At 37.7% G+C, this 20,828-nt stretch overlaps 1 protein-coding gene across 2 annotated transcripts in view; it reads right to left on the bottom strand.

The window, feature by feature from the left end:
- The window catches only part of igdcc4 (immunoglobulin superfamily, DCC subclass, member 4), a 95,844-nt gene that overhangs the window by 59,992 nt on the left and 15,024 nt on the right, over positions 1-20,828 (bottom strand). For both annotated transcript variants that reach the window (XM_038289844.1, XM_038289845.1), the window contains exon 2: positions 3,026-3,337. In XM_038289844.1, coding sequence (XP_038145772.1) covers positions 3,026-3,337 — 312 coding nt within the window. The remainder of the gene's footprint in view (positions 1-3,025; positions 3,338-20,828) is intronic.

Raw genomic sequence — 20,828 nt, 5'->3', positions numbered from 1 at the left:
CCTGTTGCAGTTGGCCAGAGCTGTTGCCTAAAAGATATTCTGTAGCCTGAGCCTCCTCCCGGAGGGAGACTGGGAGTTTCTCTGCCGATACAGTTGTCCCCACAACAGGGGGACAACTTCCAGGGAATGGAAGACAACGAGTATGAGTATGACAACTACTCGTGCAAAACTTCCACTTCAGTGAAGATAACTTTTTTTTCTTCTTCTTTTAAGGTTACTGTTTTACAAATGTACTTGTTGATTATTTTTTTAATCAGCTGAGTTTGTGTGGTGTCACTTGTTAAATAGAAATTTTTAATTTTTCAATGATGGGTTCAAGCCATTGTGCAAAGTGGCTTAGTAGTAGAGCAATAGCATCATCTCTATATGCTTAGACATAAAGGCTACAAAAACTTCTAAAACACTGTGGTGCAAAGTGAAAGGAAGGGATGCATTAAATTCCCATCTAAACAACGTGAATCTCCTACTTGGATTGTTCTTTTTGATAATTCAATTATGATAGAAGCAAGTCTTCATTCAATCTGACTAATTATGGGCAAAAAGAAAATTCTGAATGTCCTCTTTTAAACAGCTGCAGTCTAACAGACTGCTAATAATACCAGATGCTATAATTTTAAACTTCCATGATAAGATCACAACTATAATTGGCTTATGAGATTATGAACCTCTACTTTTATCTACTTTTTTTCATTTTTCATTGCATTGATCTAAGCTTTGGCCTTCATAAAATCACAATTTAACTAACTTTGATTTCTAATATCTAGTTATCACTTACCAAAAAATAAAAACAGGAAATATGATCATCAAATCATACTTTTATCTCTTTTCCCAGGGAACACATTTTTCCTTAAACTCAGGGCTTTAAAGCTTTATGTATGATTTAAAACCTGTGTAAATGTCTTAGTTTGTACAAAGGTGATGTTGAAAACAGGTGCCATGTATCCAGAAGAGTGGACACAAAATATGTGTGTTAGTGTGCTTCATGAATATGTAGATTCTACTATAATAGGGAAATGTAAATTCAGGATGCAAACATTTCTGAGGTTGTTATGGCTAAGTAGAAAGCATTAACTCAAAAACAGGTGATCGAGAAATGATCTGTGCTCATTTCAAAATAATGAAAGAGTTAGAAATAAAAAGAGTAGAATATATTAGTGTGGAAAAATCCAACAAAATTTAATTAATCAATGCAGCCTTTGAGCCATGAACACAAATGGGAAACATCATAACTTAAGTGAAGTATTGTGGTATGTTTAGAAAACACAAAAGAATTGTTTGCTCAATGTTCTTTAATCATGTGAAGTATTGTGTTCAGTTCAACCATTACCGGTCTATCTTGGTTTGCTATATTTTCAATTAATTGAAGGTAAATTCAGCTTTTTAAAAGTAATCTTACTGCTGAGAGACAGTGGGTCCCTTCATCTCGATCAAAGTTGACTTTTTAAGGTTTTATGATTTATATTTACTCTTTTAAATAAAAACTTTAAATTTACATTTATACTTGTTTAATTGTTGTTTGTTGGGAGCTGGAGAAATACACCTTTTCTCCAGCAGAGTCCGCCCTGGATCCTCCCTGCTGAGCTGCTCTGCACACCTGCAGCTGATGATCTCATCTGGAGGACCTGGACTACTTAAGCTGCCTTCAGACCTTGCCTCGACGCCGCAGTGTCTTAATCAGTTGGTTAGCACTTAAGCCATAGATCCCTAGTGAACCAAGTCTCCTTTGAGTCCAACCTGGATTCTAACCCTTTTGTCTCTGCTTCCAGGTTTCCTGTTCTTTCTCCTGTGAAGCTCTGGAAGAGCTTAACCTGCCGAGCCAAACCTGAAGACTCACTCTCTGGATTTCCTAGCAGCTCTGGATACCGAGCTGGAAACACAAGCCAAGGTCAAAACAGCCTTTAGAAGTAAGACGCTGAAACAGCTTAAGGACTCTGCCAACCCAAGCGTTCTCCGGACCCAACAGTTCCGCTCCCAAAGCCTCCTCTACGTTCATCAAGGTACAAACCTGAACACAATCAGTCAAGTCTCAACCAAGCCTTCGCTAACCAAACTGTCTTTCTCACAGACGCCAGTGAACCGGTCCCAGCCCAGAACCATTGCATCAGTCTTTATTATTTGTGTGAATTTGCCAATAAACTCTGTTAAACTTTCCATTCGTGTCGTCAGTGTTCTGCATATTGGGCCTCCCTGATACCCATCATGACATTGTTATTATTGTCATGATTACCTCCAACTCCATGACAGATCTTATTTCTTCTTTTATGGCCATTCCCAAGTCATACATGCAATTTATTAATTCAAAGAGGGTGGAACTGAAACAGTTTGGATGTTTTTTCTTTTCAGAGCAATCATGGTAGATCAGCAACATGTCCAATTAGCCAACATGCATTGATCTAATAAATGTTATGGACAGGTTAATGCATGGACATAATAATGATCAGATGGGTTTGATACTTACAAACCATTATTGTGAAATTCATTATAACTTGGGAAGGTTTGTTAGAGCTGTTTCTTTTTTCTGGGTGGAACAATAAGCAAACCAATATAGAAATAGTTTCCAAATGGATAAATAGAGTAATCTTCTGGAAAAGGCACATATTTAACTTAAACAAAGATCAAACAACATTTGCAATGTTTAAAAGCAGATTCCATGTCAGCCAACTAGTAAAATTAAATTAACTCTGCTTTTTTCTGATAAGAAAAGGGGTCAAATATTCAGATAGCAAGCCATTGAAGCTCACTGATAAATAGCTATAAAAGGGAAATTTAGGCATGTCAGTGGAGGAAATTAGGTATATTTGCATTTGTGTTGGTGAGAGAGTCCCGTAAGAATTAAAAATTGTGCATCAACTTCCTGCTTTTAAAAATTTAGAGCTGTATGTTTTCTTTTGTCTACCAACAAAAGAGGAAGGCCTGTGATACAAAATTACTGTAAAAACCTGACTAGAGCCCAGAGACACAAAAAATCTCTACATTAAAATCCCTACATGAAAGAAGTGTGTCCTGTTAATTGTGTAACACCTACTTGCAAGCAGCACATTTACTGCCCGACTGGTCAGTGCTCCAATGTCGCTGGCACTCACGCAGCTGTAACTACCCTCTACATTCTTTGGTGGCTGACTGTCTGTGGAGGTGGGTAACAGGAGAAGGGATCCATTGCTTAAATACTGATGATCTCCTGGTGCGGGGGGCAGAAGCTGGCCATCCTTGAACCAGGTAACATTAAAAGGAGTGTCACTGGACCCCAGGTTGCAGTCCAGCAGAAGGGGTGAACCAAGCTCTAGAATTACATGGCTGGGCCCGGCACCACAGCTCAGTTCCACTGCAACAGGTTTTTCTGCGTAGAACATAAGAAAAAAAAGGCTGTTAATTAGGCTATTACATTTAAGTCCAAAACATGCCAAGTATAGCTTTATTCAAGTATGTATTTATAAACCTAAATCCTCTATATAGCCAGATTTTTCTGTCTACTTTTACATGTACGTGAACTCTTGTGATTGACTTGTTCACACAAAAGCAACTGTTAGGTAAACATATTCGAATAGAATTAAGTATGTGAAAAAGAATTGCAGCCTCTATTCAAATTTGTCACAGTAGTACTGCACAGATAAGTATTCTATGAAGTATTCAATCAGGTTTCTCCACAGAAAAAAATGCAATTGCAGCCTATTACTGCAGAAAAACGTAACGCACATATGACAGCATATATTGACTTAATATTCCTGTTTTAAAAAGCTAATGTGCTTTAAGTACTTTGCACAAATAGAACATAAGAAAAGAAAAAAAGGAAAGAAGGTTGCACTTTAGTAGGTTCTCAACAGCAGGTCAGGATTACAAACTTAAATGTTGAACAATTTAGATAGAAACATCAATGGAAACTCAGGAGAAAAACGGTGTTTAACTTTGATTTAAATCCCTTAGGTTTTCAGCACCTTCACAGGTTTGTTCCTGATTACTACGGCATAAGAACTAAATGCTGTTTTTCCATATCTGGTAAGGTTCTGATTATAATAAATAGACTTGAGCCAAGGGACCTGAGTAGTCTGAAACATTGATTTACTGGCAAGTCTGTAATGTATGTTTTATGTTTTATGGACTAAAAGAAGTTTTTCAAGGTCTACACTCTGAGATGAAAAACTTGAAAATGTGCTATTTTTTCTTAAATGATGTTGACATGAGAGCACATTCATTACTTGCAGGCATTTACCAAAAGTTTGATTGGGTTCATAGTATGTCAATCAATCAATATCAATGTCTTGGTAATATGGAGCTGTCATTATCATAGTCATAGTAACGTATCTTGTTATTTGTTATAATATGAGCAAGGCAGAGCATGTAGATATTAAATAGGTGGGGCCCCAAGATTGACCCTGCATTGGATTTTTGTGCTTTCTGTGTAAAGTTACGTAATCACACAACACAACAAATCTATTCCCTTTAAGTGGAATAAAAACCAGTCAAGAGCTGTACCAGAAAGAGTGACCCAGCTTTCCAGGAGAATGGTCTATCCATTCTATTCTAGGAGAGCACAACAAAGTGATTGAGGATGTCTAATCAGTAAGGTCCAATAAGTGATCGAATATATATATATATATATATATATATATATATATATATATATATATATATATATATATATATATATATATATATATATCTATATATATATATATATATATATATATATATATATATATATATATATATATATATATATATATATATATCACAATAAATTTTATAAATATATCACTATAAATGTGTAATGCTGAAGCTTCCTGTCATGCCAATGATTGCTCTAATTATGAACATCAAAATGCTGTGTAAGTCTTAATGTGTGGAAATGAAAAGGATTTTTTGAGGACAACTAATCCTGTCATGTCTTTAAATTATATAGCTCCCATTCCTGCACGCCCAGTTTGAGTAATGCATTTTCCGTTTATTAGGTATGTTTTTTTTTATGACGGCCATGTTTCAAATAATTTTCTCAGTATGTATCAATTTCATCTCACAATTTCCTGAAGTAATATATTTTTTTGCTGAACTATTTACAAAGATAGTCAAATCGTCTGTTTGACTGTCAGATTTTAAGCTACCTTCTGGGTGGTATTTGTCTTTTCAAATTTGTCGTCTGCACAGCAAAATGTATGTTAGGTCATCCACATTACTTTTAAGCTGGAGCAACTGGGCAGGAGTATATGTTACCTGTGCATCGTATATTGCATCTGAGAGCTAAAACAACACAACCAAAATATCTGTAGTAGCACAATTTTGATGGCGATGAAATTGTGTATACTGTAGTGCGTATTGAGCCAGTTTTTTATTTTCTATTATATTGTATTTTCATAAGCCATAAGCAAGTTTTAAAGGTATAAGTGTTCATACAGGTATACCAAAGTTTCTTGTTAGTTGATTTACAGAAATTGATGGTTTAAAGGAATAGTACACCCAAAACATGATTAGTCTTCATTTTCTACTCACCGCCATGCTGAACAACACTCTGGAGTACTTTTTTGATATCTCAAATGCATCTGGAGATCTGGGAGGCTTCTTGCTGTCTGCTGACATTCAAAAAATGGAGGTCTATGGTGCCCGAGACAGAAAGGTCCATAAAAGTCCACAAAAAACGTGTTAATATTCCTCCATACTGCTCGTCCAATGTATTCCAAGTGTCCTGAGTGGGTAGCATCCAGAATTTACTCGAAACGAAGTCATTTAGAATGTTTTTAGAGCATAAACAGTAGTGTATAGGATTTCCTGAAAGCACGCGCCTGCGAGTTCACGACGCTACGGAAACCGCGGCATACCAAACCAGATGAAAGTGCGCATTCAGCTCGGCAAAGAACTCATGCTCTTCCTCAACACTGAAGTCCTCAGATATTTTTCTTTCGTTGTTTCTTTCTTTGCACAGGTAAACAGCACATTTCTTCTTCTACGCTTGCATTATCGGTAGAGCAGACGCTGAATGCGCACTTTCATCTGGTTTGGTCTGCCGGCTTCCGTAGCGTCATGAACGCGCAGGCGCGCGCTTTCAGGAAATCCTATACACTACTGTTTATGCTCTAAAAACATTCTAAATGACTTCGTTTCGAGTAAATTCTGGATGCTACCCACTCAGGACACTTGGAATACATTGGACGAGCAGTATGGAGGAATATTGACACGTTTTTTGTGGACTTTCATGGACCTTTCTGTCTCGGGCACCATAGACCTCCATTATTTGAATGTCAGCAGACAGCAAGAAGCCTCCCAGATCTCCAGATGCATTTGAGATATCAAAAAAGTACTCCAGAGTGTTGTTCAGCATGGGGGTGAGTAGAAAATGAAGGCTAATCATGTTTTGGGTGTACTATTCCTTTAATAAATAAATCATCTTTGAATTTGTAGACGTTAACATAAAACAGGTAGTTTACTGGAATATTTAGTTTCTCTGACATTAGATTAAATAAATTAACTAGAATTTGATTTTCTCCTCTGAAAATGAGGTAATTCTGAGTGAGAAAGTTGGCACATGCACACGTTTACAGTGGGGGGAAAAAACCTGCTGTACAAATGTACTGACACACATAGATCATGTGCAAAATCCTCAAATCCAGAGCCCTCACATGTTTCAAATGGGAAGCAAGGTTTGCACTTGAAGAAGCAACTTAACAAGGTCCGAGGCGCCGTAATAGACATTTTAAAACTAATGCCACATCAGTAAGGGGATCTATGTTTCTGCCCCAAAAATAAAGAAGGAAGCACAAAGCGGGGAAAACGCCACAAACCCAGGAAACCAGAGGCATTTTTGTGGAATAACGTCGAGGCAGCCCACACAGACTTGATAGAGGAGAAACAGGTGTTGGTGTAAAATCCAGAGTTAAATACAAAAACTTTTGAAACACAACACAACTCTTAAAGTCCACCATTGTTGTTTCTTGGTGCTAAGGGAGGGAAGAATCCTCTTGTGTAAACATGTAAATTTGTAGTTGGTTGTGTAGAAAGGGTTTTCCACCCAACACCATAACACACTGGGAAATAATTCCACGGCAATAAAGGTTTTGACATTTTATGTTATGTTAATCATATTTCAGAATAACCAAAACATTCCTTGAAGCAGTTCTTAAAATGGGATTTAGCACAGTCTACCATCCATAACAACATAGATGAAATCTGAGCTATTATAAACACATCTGCACCGGAAATCTTGGAGTGCCCTACTTTGAATGGGATTTTGTACTAACTAGAACACACTGAGCTGTTGTAACACTGATGCAATAATAGCAAGGGTCACTTGAGTTAATGGTGCATTGAAGGGGGAGAGAATTGAACACATGTTCATTTTGACATTTTCTCTACAAAGTATGCTACTGTGAGACTGAATAGGTTGAGTGGTCTGAGCTATTGTAACAAACAGCAATGGAGTCCAAAAAGTAAAGATAATGGAACCCAGATCAACATTCAACAGTAAAACAAACAGGGTAAAGAAACCAACTGAGACAAAACTGGAAAAAAAAAATTTTTATGACAGGTTGTTGCTACAGTAGAGTTAATTTATAATTTTATGAAATTGAGGTTGTGAAGATTTTTTCTGCTCTTAATTAAAACATATCACCTACAATATCTTACAAAGTCATTAAAAACCTTTGAGGTTTTAAAGTTTGTCATATTACAACTACAAACTTTATTGTCAGTAATTAGGACTCGTTTGTGATGGAAAAATACAAAGTAGCACTTTATCTAAAGTAGGCAGGAAGCTTATAAAAGATCTTCTACGGTAAAACTTTTGCAAAAAATATTGTAAATTAACTCCACCCATTATTAAACATGATGTCAACAGCATACAGGGCTGTTTTTTCTAAAGCAGGAATTAAAATTGACAATCTGATAAAAACTTTAACAATTTTACAAAGAACATTGAGCAAACATTTTAGTATATAGATGTATATACCCCAAACAGATTGTAGCTAAACTGTCTTAAAAAGTGTACTTTAAAGCATAACAGTATTATAGTACAGTATCAGGGATGCTAAATATATAGGTGCATGACACTGCTGATATTTGCAATTGTATATGTTATATTCATGACTAAACAGCCTTGAGAGACACTTTAATTGTGAGTTTCGCATGAAAGTGTGTTATTTTCATGCTAAAATGTATTATTTTTATTAGCTATTTTTTCCCTGGACATTATTTCAGAAAGGTACACAAGACACCTATCAATAATTATAGATATTGAGTGATATAAAAGACTTTTATCAGCATATCTTTAGACAGATCACACAGCCCAAACCAATGGTGGTAATATTTTTGTCAAGGACTGCACATTCTAGTATGCTTGTTATATTAATGTTGTTAAATAATGCTCACTCTATCATTATCAGTGCTGATGCTAACTTAAAATGCTAACTTGTTATCCACCCACGAATATTATGATTTGCACTAAAATTGTATATTTGGTCAACTAGAATAAAAGGGAGAGGAGCCACAGACGCTTTGCAGTTTCAAATTATCTTTTGGGATATATAGATAATGCCAGGCTGCCACACTTGTAATTGTTGCAGTGCTATTTGACAGCACTGCTGTCAGGGAGATATTCATAGAAAGTAAACAAATGTGGCCAAATTTGGTGAGTTGCCACACAGTAAGCTGTGCTTAGTTATATTCAATTCACTAAAAGGTACCAGTACAATTCTCCATACAGAAAACTATTTCAACTGCATCCTGTGATACCGCTGATAAGCTATTGAAACCCTAATAGGGATTTTTTTCCCCCACAACAAGGCTTGACATCTTGATGGACGCATAGAAAGAGAGAAGTCTCATTCAGCTAGTTAAACTGCTATGACAAAGTTTCCTGTCTTGTTAAATGCTCCGAGTATAGCATAGTTATTGGAATATTCATAATAATTTTGTTGTGACATTACCCTTATAAAATTAACAGATTAACAGATTGGTTAAAATGTAAGGGTGATATCAAACTGGCAGTTTCGTACACCTTCAAGATGCCTTAATCTCTTTAGTGTAACTGAATCTCATCCACTTTGTGTTAGGATCCTCAGGCTTGCCCTCCAGAGGGCGCCGAGGATCCTCTTCTGCTCTGTGTTTTTCCCTTAGGGTTGAGTTTCTGTGGGGATCTGGAGACTACCCTCTTTCTCCAGCAGAGTGCGCCGTGGGTCTTCTGGAGCTGGAACCTTCCTGCACACCTGTTGCTAATCCTCTCATCAGAAGACCTCTCCTATATAAGCTGACTTCAGACCTTGATTCCACGCCGCAGTGTTGATCTTAGTTGGTTAGCTTCCTGAGCCTCAATTACTGAAGAATCTTTGTTATCTCTAGTGTGAGATCAGATTCTAACTCGTCCTTGTCACTGCCTCACAGGAATCCTGTCTCTCGTGAAAGCTCTGGATGAGCTTAACCTCCTGTCTCCTCGTGAAGCTCTGCATGAGCTTAACCTCCTGTCACCTCGTGAAGCTCTGGATGAGCTTAACCACCTGTCTCCTCGTGAAGGCTTTGGATGAGCTTAACCACCTGTCTCCTCGTGAAGGCTCTGCATGAGCCTAACCTCCTGTCACCTCGTGAAGCTCTGGATGAGCTTAACCTCCTGCCTCTTCGTGAAGCTCTGGGAGAGCTGTCTCTCTGGCAACCTGTCTCAGGCCTGCAGCTCAGGGAGAGTTGCATCACAGGAAGCCAGTCCCAAGCCTGAAGCTCTAGGAAAGCTAACCTGCTATCTGCCCTGGTGAGCCAACCCAAGATTCCTACATGGTTGAAACCTGAAGACTTCTGTGTGGAGTTTCCCTAGAGGTTCCCATGTGGATTTTCCCCAGTTGTTCTCTGCAGTGAGCTGGAAGCTCAAAACTAGGACTGCTACGCTAAGCCTGAAGCTAGAGGCTTAGCCTCACATGAACTCAGCTACCAGCCATCTCCCGTTCCCTGCACGGACCCCAGTGAACCAGCCCCCTGCCTGAACTGTTCCAGTAAATTATCCATGTGCTTGTGCCCTTTAATAAACTCTTTGGACTTTTACTAGTGTCTCCGTGTGTGTTCTGCATCTTGGGCTTTACTCTCAGAAACCCAATCATGACACTTTGTGTTAATGCTGGTGATGTTTTTCAAAGTAAATGAAATGAAATGTAACAATGTGACAAGGCTATTAGATAGAATTTAATTGCAGATATGCTCGAGAACTGTGAACACTTAGGGAGAAAGGCAAAGAAAGCTGCTTGGAAAAACCATGCCCCACGTGCTAAAATCACTTGCTCTTCATTGGGGATCCCAGAGGTGAAGGGGCAGTTTTAATCAGGGTTAAGTGAGATTCTTACTTCATTTATTCCTTCTAAACATTAAAAAACGTATAAAAATTGCCCTTTAATGGCTGTATTAACGTAACTATAAGTTGACTTTGCAAGGTGCCATAGTTACCAACCCTAGCTTTGTAGTCTGCAAGGAATTTCAAAACAAACCTCATGTTGTAAATCTTAGACATAAATGTAGAGATGATGATCAGCCAAAACCTAAAAAATAAATGTTGATAGAAGTTATGTAAAGAAACCTATATAGTAACCTAGATAGTAAAAGACAGAAAGCTCTAGAAAATAAAAACATATTTCCAACCTAAGAATTATATTTTAGAGGTGTTGGTTTTGTAATCAAAACTTGTTGAGGACGTACCAGTATTCACAGCTCATTATCACGGAAAAATATTTTTCACACATATAGAGATTAAGAGTTTAATAAGAAATGGAAAGAAAGTCTATTATAAAAAGAAAAAAAAACACACATTTTGGGTTAAGCCGAAGAATGAAAGTGAGCAACAAAACAAGGTTATGCACACTGTGGTGTAAAACTAAGCGCACAAAAGAGCTTTTTTTAGTCCAGCGCATATCCTAAGTTGACCAAGAGCAACAGCTATTGCTACATCTTTCTCTTATAGTAGATTATTTTAAATTGTTGTGTGTATGGTTGCATTTCTGTGGCAAAATCAGGATTTTATCAAATCCAAAGCAAATATTTGATTTATCTTTAGAGTATTTCTTTTTCCGACATTTAAGGGTCATTAACACAGCGTTAGGAATAAATAGCAACCACTTATTAAATCTCAGCACCCCTATGTGAATAAATCAATACCTTCAGGCCACAGTGTTAAACCAAGCAGTGTCAATGCAGCAGGATCACACATCTCTTCAGTTTTAATGCTTCTGCTAAAACATAACATCCATGACCGCTATACCTTTCCTTTGTCTAAATATTGAGATGTTCCGGAAACATAATTATCGACTGGATTATTTGATCAAGCTATGGAGATGCTTTTGGGATTTAATACTTCTCCTCATTCCTCACTTGGCTTGTCATTTAGCTGTGTCTGCTGGTTGATTTAAAGGCACACTATGCAACATTTTTCAGTTAATTAATGTGTTCCATAACGTTTTGGATGATTAAATGAGTCATTTCAGGTTGAACAAAGGTATTCTCGGCCGCCCTGGTGGTCTGTGGGGGAAATACTGCACTTGCAATTGCAGGAGCACCGACCCGCACCCACAGGCTCAGAAGTCTCGCGAGAGTCAGTCTTGCTTTACGGCCGAGAACTGCTACACCCCCCAGTTAAAAGCATTCTCGTTGCTAGCACAGTGGCGATCCTTGTGCAGTTATGCTACGTTCACGCAGCAAAAGCAGCAAAATCGTGTCTGCTGCTTCATTTTTGCTGCTTGAACCAGTTAGTTCTGACGCTCTGGCTGTGCGGTGCAAAAGTGTGTCTGACGCGCGTTGGGCGGAGCTTCACTATCCTTTCTCTGCCTTGCAGCTATATTTGCTGTGATCATTTGGAATAAAGTAGTTTTAATATGTTTTTAAGTGAGAAAATACACCTGAAAACGTAATCAGTGCCGTCAGTTCATTCAGATTATTATCCTGCCTTCAATATTTTTTCTGTCGGAGCCGCTCAGACCCCCACATACCAGCGGTGCGCCGACAAAAGGAACCCCTTCATCAGCAGCCTCTGGCCAGGTCACGTCCTTGCGGTTCACCGCGGCAGCTGGTAGGTGTTTTTCATCTAAATAATCCAAACTGCATATTCTGCCGGCAGATTTCTGCATTTTAAGTTAATTTAGGCGTCAATAAACTGTTTAAGAGGAGAGAGATCATAGCCTCTGATCATCAGCTCTGTGTCTCTCTCCCTGCTTCAGCTGCTCAGACGCGCTGGGCCTGCTGCTCCTTTGCTGCGCCTTGACGCGCGTCAACCATTGACTTTGCATGTAAACTCGCTGCTTCTGTCGCGCCAGCTGCGTCCAGTGTGAACGCAGCATTAGTCATTCGTTGCGTTCGCCTGTCTGCTAAGCTAAAAACAACCGCGCCTGGCTTGACGGAGAAACCAGGAGAACAGCTGTGCATATTTACGACAGTGCACTTTTACTTTCGCCCTCTGGGGGGAGTCTCGCTGGAAAATCAACACCGGTTGCATAGTGTACCTTTAAAGATAATATTTTATATGTCGGTGTAGATATGTGATCCATAGTACTGCAATTGTATGTTTAATATCAATCTTATGTTAATAAAAAAAGTAGGGATGCACGATATAATCGGCCCTCTATCGGTATCGGCCTGTATCTGCCTTAAAACTGAATATCGGACATCGGCCACACCACCGATATTTAACCCGATATTTGATCAGCTTCTGAGTTTCTAAAGTCTAAAAAAAAAAAAAAAAAATACTACTTCTTCTTCTTCCTCAAAAACTTATTTTTTATAGACTTAAAAACTTCTAAAGAGGAGGGAAAAAATATTGATACATTAAAATATCACAATATCCTTATATGCTGATATATTGCCATTTAAAAACACCATATCAATCTCTTTTACTAATAAAATATTGCTATATGTCATCATTATGCTACGAAATCCCCCGAAAATTCTAGAAACTTTTCCACCTTTTTATATGTTGATATATTGAAGCCGTATCTATCTATTTTACTAACAAAATTTCACAAGAATTTGCAAAATATCACGAGAGTTTGTAACAGAACGATTAAATTTCACGAGATTTTGAAAGTAAAATAGATCGATAACGCGTTTTTAAAAATCAATTTGATATCAGCATATGGAAATATATTTGAGTACATTATTTTTCAAAGTGTCAGAAATGGATAACAAAACTGCTATTTTCAATGACTACTTATTTTTGTCCAGCTTTAATATCGGTATCAATATCGGTTATCGGCTACATGAGTTTTAAAATATCGGCATATCGGATATCGGCCAAAATCCCAATATCGTGCATCCCTAAAAAAAAGTATTAATTCTATTGACAGATAATCTTACTAACCTACTCAAGTTCAGGGTAAATACACTGACATCATAAAAATTCTAAATAATTCTAGACTACTGCTTTGCAGTGTGCTAGTCGGGAAAGCTTACTTTAAGATAATTTCTTTTAAAATGTAAATTCTCTAATCTAGTTTTAAGTACATTTAAGACCTGAATCTAGTTCACTGTCACAGTTACCTTATAAAGAACAAGTTATATACATTTTAAACCAACATCACATGTAAGATTAAAAGAAAGATGCTACATTTGAGAACAGGGACACTACTTTTAAGCATCTCTATTTTATCATAAGACATAAAAGCTCACAATTGTAGTGAATCCTTAGTCAAAAATTGTTATTGTGACTAGTTTTAATATTTCCTTTATATCTTCTTTTCCTAGAAATCTTGTCAAGCATATTTCCATTTGTTTCATTGGCAGTTTTTTCAATATTCCAGGCAGAAATTCTTTTTTTTTTTTTTTTTGGAGTACCATTATTCCAGTGTTTTAAGGAGAAACTACAACATATTTACTCAGTGTCCCAAAATAAACTATCCCAAGCCTAACAAGATTAGACATAGGGTTAGGGTTATAACTCCTGCTAGGTATTAGAAATATACTATCTGAACATGTGTTAAATAACTGTTAGGATTGGGGCTATAAAAAAGATCTAAAAACCAACTAAAAAATATTTTAAAAAACAAAGAAAAAAAAACATCTAGCAGCTCTTGAGAAACTATTAACCACAAACCTTCCATATCATGCAGAGAGATGCCCCAGTAAAGCTGCAAGTCACTCAACCAAGTAACAGCTGCTATGTGAAGTGCTAGCCATTCCAGCTGTGTTTCCTCCCACATGGATACACCAATGTTTTTCTCACACCAATTCATGGTCAGAAACACAGCCACTTTCAAAGTCAAAAACACCTCATACATTTACTCAAAGATTTTTACAAAGGGGGAACATTTCACTACAGAACCTGCCTGAGCATGTGTGCACTCTGTTCTTCATGCCAATCCAAAACCTATATTATTTGCAGCAGTAAGAAATACTTTATCAAATTAAAATATTACTTTACTTACAGTTTGATTAAGTTTATGTCACACAGACCAGATAAAAAGATTCTAATATATTTGAGCAATCAATTAAATCATAAGTACAATGCTTTAATTTCTTTTAATGTAATAAATATTTAGTAAAAAAAAAAAAAATATTTAACCTTAGCTGAAGCAATTCATACTCAAAATATGAATCAAAATAAAATACATTTATATTTATTCACCAATTTCATTGGTTGTTCTGCTAATTTAGAGTAACAGGCAGGGGCGTTTTACATAGAGACTAGGTGGTGCTAAAGCACTAGGAAGTTTGCCCTTTATCAACGAAAATGCCCTTTTGAAACCCGTTTTTTTTTTTATTATCATTAATATTATTAAGATTTTACTGAGGATGGTTTTGAAATGATCTTTTGAAAACCTGAGCCATTAAAAACAACGGAAATAATACCCCGAAATGAGCCACTTCCTTGCGCACACCCGACCAGCCTATCTCTCTTCCTTTGTCACGTGAACTCGCGCGGTCGCCTGCAGGGCATGCCAGATGCGCAGCATCATAGCAGTTCAGTAAGCGTCTTCAGATAGCAGGAACCGTCGCTGACAGGCTGCTTCTTCCCTGCCCCATTAGCCAGGTAATACTGTATACAGATCAAGCAAAATCTTTTTGTTGTGCATTAAAATGTCTCATTCAGCAGCACCAAACAAGCATTTTTGCCGACTGGTCACCTGAAAAACTAGTTAGGCTAGATAAAGTTTTACACTGTAGCCCAAGTCAATGACAGATAATGTGAGGACTACCACATAGGCTACAAATAATTTCGGTAGAGTTTGCAATTGCAAATCTGTGTGTTAAGACAAATGTTTTCTGTTGTATAGGTTTTGTTAGGCAACATAAATTAACACATTTTGGTCTCTTTATTGTCTTAATTGTATATTGATTTAGTAATTTCAGCACAATGCCAAGAAAGGAGGGTTAATCGTATTGAAAAATCTTAAAAACTGTTCACATTTTATTTTTAAGTGGTTTGTACAAAATCAGCAGGTATTAAAATAGCTATTATTTTGTAGGCTACCATAAGTCATATCCACGTGACAAGACTTCCAGTCATGTTGCCCTAATAGCCCATTATTTAAACTAATGTAGCATATTTGTTAAAGCTATTATTATTATTATTATTATTATTATTATTATTATTATTATTATTATTATTATTATTATCATTATTATCATTATTATTGGTATTATTATTGTCATGATGGTTATTATTATTATATTGTAGCCAGTCACAGCAGGGAAGCTCTATACCATCAACATCTACCAGGACAGGAGATGAGAAAGAGTTCAGGGAAGACACAGAGATAGAAAAAGACCAGGATGAGGGAGAGCAGATGGATGAGGGAGAGCAGATGGATGAGGGAGAGCAGATGGGTGAGGCAAAACAGGGAGATGAGCCAGATGAAAGAAGAAGAAAGATGAGCAAGCGTACTACTTTAAACTAGTACGCTTTAGTCTGTTCTGTTGGTGGTGTGACTTTTTTCCATTGAAAACTCACTTTTAGAGAATGTTACAAATAAAAGTCAAATTTCATTCAATATGCGTGTGTTTTTTTTATTTTTTATAATTAAGTGTTCCATGTGTGCTAAAAAGTGCCCTCCCCCCCTCCTGAGCACCTGCCCCCTAAAATGTCTGTGCACGCCTCTGGTAACAGGGTAAAACAAGGGGGAGGGGGTGCATCTTTACAGCTTTTTACGCCTCCTACACAACTTATTTATATATGGTAAACCTCTTCTAATCACAGAGCTGGTTTCATGCATGTACCGCCTCCCCAGCTGCATGGGGCCGCCACATGGCCATATCAAGGGCCAGAGGCACTTGCAAGAGTCAACAAGGCGCGCAAACAAAGTTAACACAGGAGTAACATAGAAGGTTCCGGATAAGAAAAAGCCAAAATCCAGAAATCCAAAGTTGAGAGCTTGTAACACCAGTTAACAAAAAATAATCTGTTATTGGGTTAGATGGTATGACAATAAACCATGACAATGTATAATCAAAGAAGTTGCACCAAAAATAAAAAGGTTAGAGACATTTTTGTTTATTTTTTGCTCCTTCCTAAAGTGAGACTAAAGGCTGCTTACTTACTATGAGAAGCAAGATTTTTTGGTTTTCTCACAGCTGCAAGGAAAGGAAAATGATGTCATCTTATTCTCACAGCCCTATCTTAGGGATTCTTGCTGCCTATTCTAAACATATTGCTTGGGCAGATTCTTTTTATTGCACACTATTGTGAAATTAGTCATGATATGGAAGGGTATTGCTCAGTAGGAAAAGCTGAAATTCTGCCCTTATATTGAGGAAATGTGTACAGTGATCTGTTTTTTAAAGGATACTTTTGAGAATAGGCTGGTTGAGGCAGTTAGAGAAAATGATCATTTCTGATGGTAAAGGCTAAATAGCCTGTAGGTAGCTGCCCTGGGGCTCACTGACAGAATTGAGGCTGCCATACACCATTGGGGTCTCTGACCACCATCAGTAGGCAATAGAGGTGAGGTGTCTTGCTCAAGGACACAACAAGACTGAAAGAACCAACAACCCTTCAGTGATAGGGTTACTCTTCTAAATACCATAAAGCATCTTGGTCTCAACCTCCTTCCTCATCATCTGAAGATAAGCTTCCTCTTTCAATGTGTTGCTGTTGCGTTATTTTTACAAAACCAACCAATTTATGATGAGATGCTACACATGGGCAAGCAATCATACAGCAAACATAGATAAATATGGGAATATAAACATTTATAATGGAGAAATACAAGTTGTATATGAAGAGGATCATAGCAGATATTAACCAACTAGAAACAAATAATTTCTTTCTTTTTGTATTTGTTTTATTATTTTTACAGAGAATCTAAAAACAGGCTTTTTATTAGCCATTATACTGTATTTATAATAAAATACATAAAATAAGCCCATATGCTATATGTTTTTTTCATTTGACTGAATATAAAGTATTTATAATTTGTAGAAAATGTTAGTTGGTGGAATGAGAAATGTATTAGCAGTATATCTTATGGTTAGGTAACTGTTCCCTATTAACACATCAATGCACTATAATGCTAACTGAAATAAAGCTGGCAAACAAAGCCTCTTGCTTTAACATTTTAGAGCTTGAGTTACTGAATAAAAGCGTCCACCCACATTCAGCACAGCACTGACTTAAAGCTTTCTCTCTTTAATTGCTATTGCACAAGATGACATAAAAATCAACATTTTGATTCCACACATTTACCCATATAATACTTAGCCCAGGGCATGTTTAAATAATATGCGTCCTAATGTAGTATCTTCTCTCTGGGGAATGGCTCAAGATATAGTCACAAATTGCAGTTAACACACCCAAGCTCCCCAAGAAGAGGCACAGTGGGTACATTGGAATATCTAACCACTTGCACACACAAACAAAAAAACAAACAGAGGCCTAAATTGCAGAGTGTTATTTTTATTAAGTCTCAGAAATCTGCCTGGATATAAAATTGCTAAGGAGGGCTCTGAATTGAGACAGACTTTCTAATCAGCACTATCAATATTTACATAGATTTTTCATTATAAAATGTAAATAACTTGTAGTTGGAAAAGGCTTGAATTTAACAAATAATTGAAAATTAAATTAAATGAACTGTGGAGATTAGAGATGTCCCGATCCAGGTTTTTGCACTTACGATCCGATACACATATTGTTTTTGGACTTCCGATCCGATACCGATACTGGCCGATACCAGCCTATCCGAGCATGTATTTAAGTTTAAGTTAAAGTATTTAGCCTTAGTTGTAAGACTCATGTTGAAAAGGGTTTTAGTAATCTTGATAACATCTAGCCAGCTGAATTAGGTGAGATTGAATAAAACACAATGATTGGTAACAACACACTTACCTGTTTATTAAGAGATAAACACAAACTGGACAAAATAATGAATAGCAATCTAATATTGCACAGTGAACAGTAAAACCGTAAACAGTTAAAGGTGCTATATTACTGTTTTAATAAAAATGCAAAACAGACAAGAGTGGAAAAAAGTCTATTAACTTAGAATCAGGACTCTACTCTTGAAAAAAGATACTGCTTAAAAATTTTTTTTTTTTAAACTGGATCGGCAGTCTGGATCAGCATGTTTACATGCTTTGCCGATACGCATTTTTTTGCCAATATCGGACAAGCCTAGGGGAGATACATATATAGATATATCACTCAGAATGGCCGGGCATCCTGTGGTAAAATGTCAAGCACCTGAAAGCTCATTTTGGCTGCTTGTATCTGGCATCTTGTTATTCGGTAATGATACAGAATTCATGAATTCTGTATCATTACCATCATAGGTGAAGGTGGGAGCATAGACCAGCTGGTCAATTGAGAGCTTTGACTTCTGGCTCAACTCGTTCTTCAGCACAAGGTACCAGCACAGGATCTACATAATAGTGGGAGCTGCCCTGATCAGCCTGTCAATCTCCTGCTTCATTCTTCCCCTGACTTCTGAAAAGGACCCCAAGATCCTTGGAATCCTCCACTTGAGGTAGGAACACTTCTCTGATCTGAAAGGAATAAGCCAGATTTTTCTGGTCGAGAACCATGGCCTTGGTCTTGGAGGAGCTAATCCTTATCCATTAACTGCCCTGGTGCATGCTGTAGGTCTTGGCAGAAAGGGGCCAGCATAACCATGTCATTTTTAGCAGGATCTCCAGGCACTCCCTTAGAGATAAATGAGGAGCTTGGTCGAACAAGCAAATGAACAGCTGACATACAATCTGGGGATATATAATAGATAAATTGGAATAAACAAATACAAGTAGTTTAGTGATGCTCTAAGAATAGTGATGAATAATGCATCGTTTCCAGAAGAAGAGCATATTACATAAATTAGAAAGTGTCAGTAGTGGGGACCTGGGCTTTGATAATGAAGCTAGTAGCAGATGGCAAGAAGTGTCTTTTGTTGGTGGGAGGTTTTGGTCCTGATGGACAGCAGCCTCCTGCCAAGACATAAATTCTGTTACAGTTTGTGTCCATGGTGGGAAAGGTCAGCAGCAATCTTACTTGCTTGCCTTTAGGTTCTGGAGGTGCATAGTTCCTGAAGAGAAGGAAGATAACAGTCAATCACCCTCTCTGCAGAGCAAATGATGCCCTGCAATCTACCCTTGTTCCCAGTGTTGGCAACAGGGTGCTAGATGATGATTGAGTAGAAGATGGACTCAATAATAAAGGAGTAGAAGTGCATCCTCATTATTTGTGGCAGGCACAACTCTCAGTTGCAGCAACAATTTCTGCTGTGCTTTCTTGGTGATGGAGGTGTTGTTCAGCTCCTACTTAAGGTCCTAATTGATGATAGTGGGCAGACAGTGAAAATAGTCCACAATGGCAACTAAGGAGTCACACAGGATGAAGGGGAAAGGTGAGAGTTTGCTCTTTCTAAAGGTTAGGGTTGGGTGAAAGGAGCTGGCTAACTTTGAGAAGGGGATATCTTGTGGTTCCAGAGCTGAATGAAGGAGTCATGGGGAATGATAACTGGTTGACTCAAAGCAGCAATATAACTGGCTTATTTGTAAGGCAAGAGTCTTTAATTTAGTGAGGGACTCTGTGTTTACAGTTTGTCTGAGCTCCTTTCAGTGGTTGTGACATTGCAGAGAAGTGGTATTTCCGTCTCTTTGAGTACAACCATTTAGCATCCCACACCTCTTTGCTAAACCCAAACCTAGTGGGGACCAAAATATTTTTTGTCCGCCTCATAAATTCCAGCTTCCTTTCAAACCTTCTGTGTCTAAGCTTGGCTGTAAACCAGCGTCTATCATTGTTAAAACTCACCCTGGTGCTTGTTGCTATACAGGTCTTTAACAAAAGCTGGTGCAGGATGTTACAACCTCTGTAAACTCATTCAGGCTATTGGTAACGGTCCAGAATACTTTTCACTAAGTGTAATCCAAACATGGCTGAAGACTCTTTAAAGCTTTGCTGGTCCACATTTTTTGATGTCCCTCCCACAGTCCTACACAGCTTTAATATCAGCCTGTATGCAGGACTGAGATGGACATCATCAGAGTGACAGAGAGCAGCACAGAGGACAGCATGTTGCAACAGTGGTTCGCAGTTTTATCCCTCTCTGCTTGGACACTTTATATCTATATTATGGGTGTTCTTGGCTTAGGTGTCCCTTGTTAAAGTCACCAAGAAGAAGTATAAAGTAGCCTGGGTTTGCGCCTCAATCTGGTCAACAGCATGCACTATGCATAAGCAATGTTGGCCAGCAGCAAAATATAAATGCCAAACATGGTAAATAAAGTAAAAATATTCCAGATTAGAAAAGCAGTGATGCTGCATCACTGTCATGTCGTTACATCCGCTGTGTTTAATCTAAAAACAGATACAGCCTTCTTTGCTTTGACAGGACATTCTGTGTTTAGTCCGCTCTAAACAGGTAGAAGCCAGCAAGCCACAGCACAGAGGTGGGTATTAG

The sequence above is a fragment of the Cyprinodon tularosa genome, unplaced genomic scaffold (assembly GCF_016077235.1).
Source record: "Cyprinodon tularosa strain WSP-4 unplaced genomic scaffold, ASM1607723v1 ctg272, whole genome shotgun sequence".
NCBI lineage: Eukaryota > Metazoa > Chordata > Actinopteri > Cyprinodontiformes > Cyprinodontidae > Cyprinodon > Cyprinodon tularosa.
This window is presented reverse-complemented; position numbering and strand designations above follow the sequence as displayed.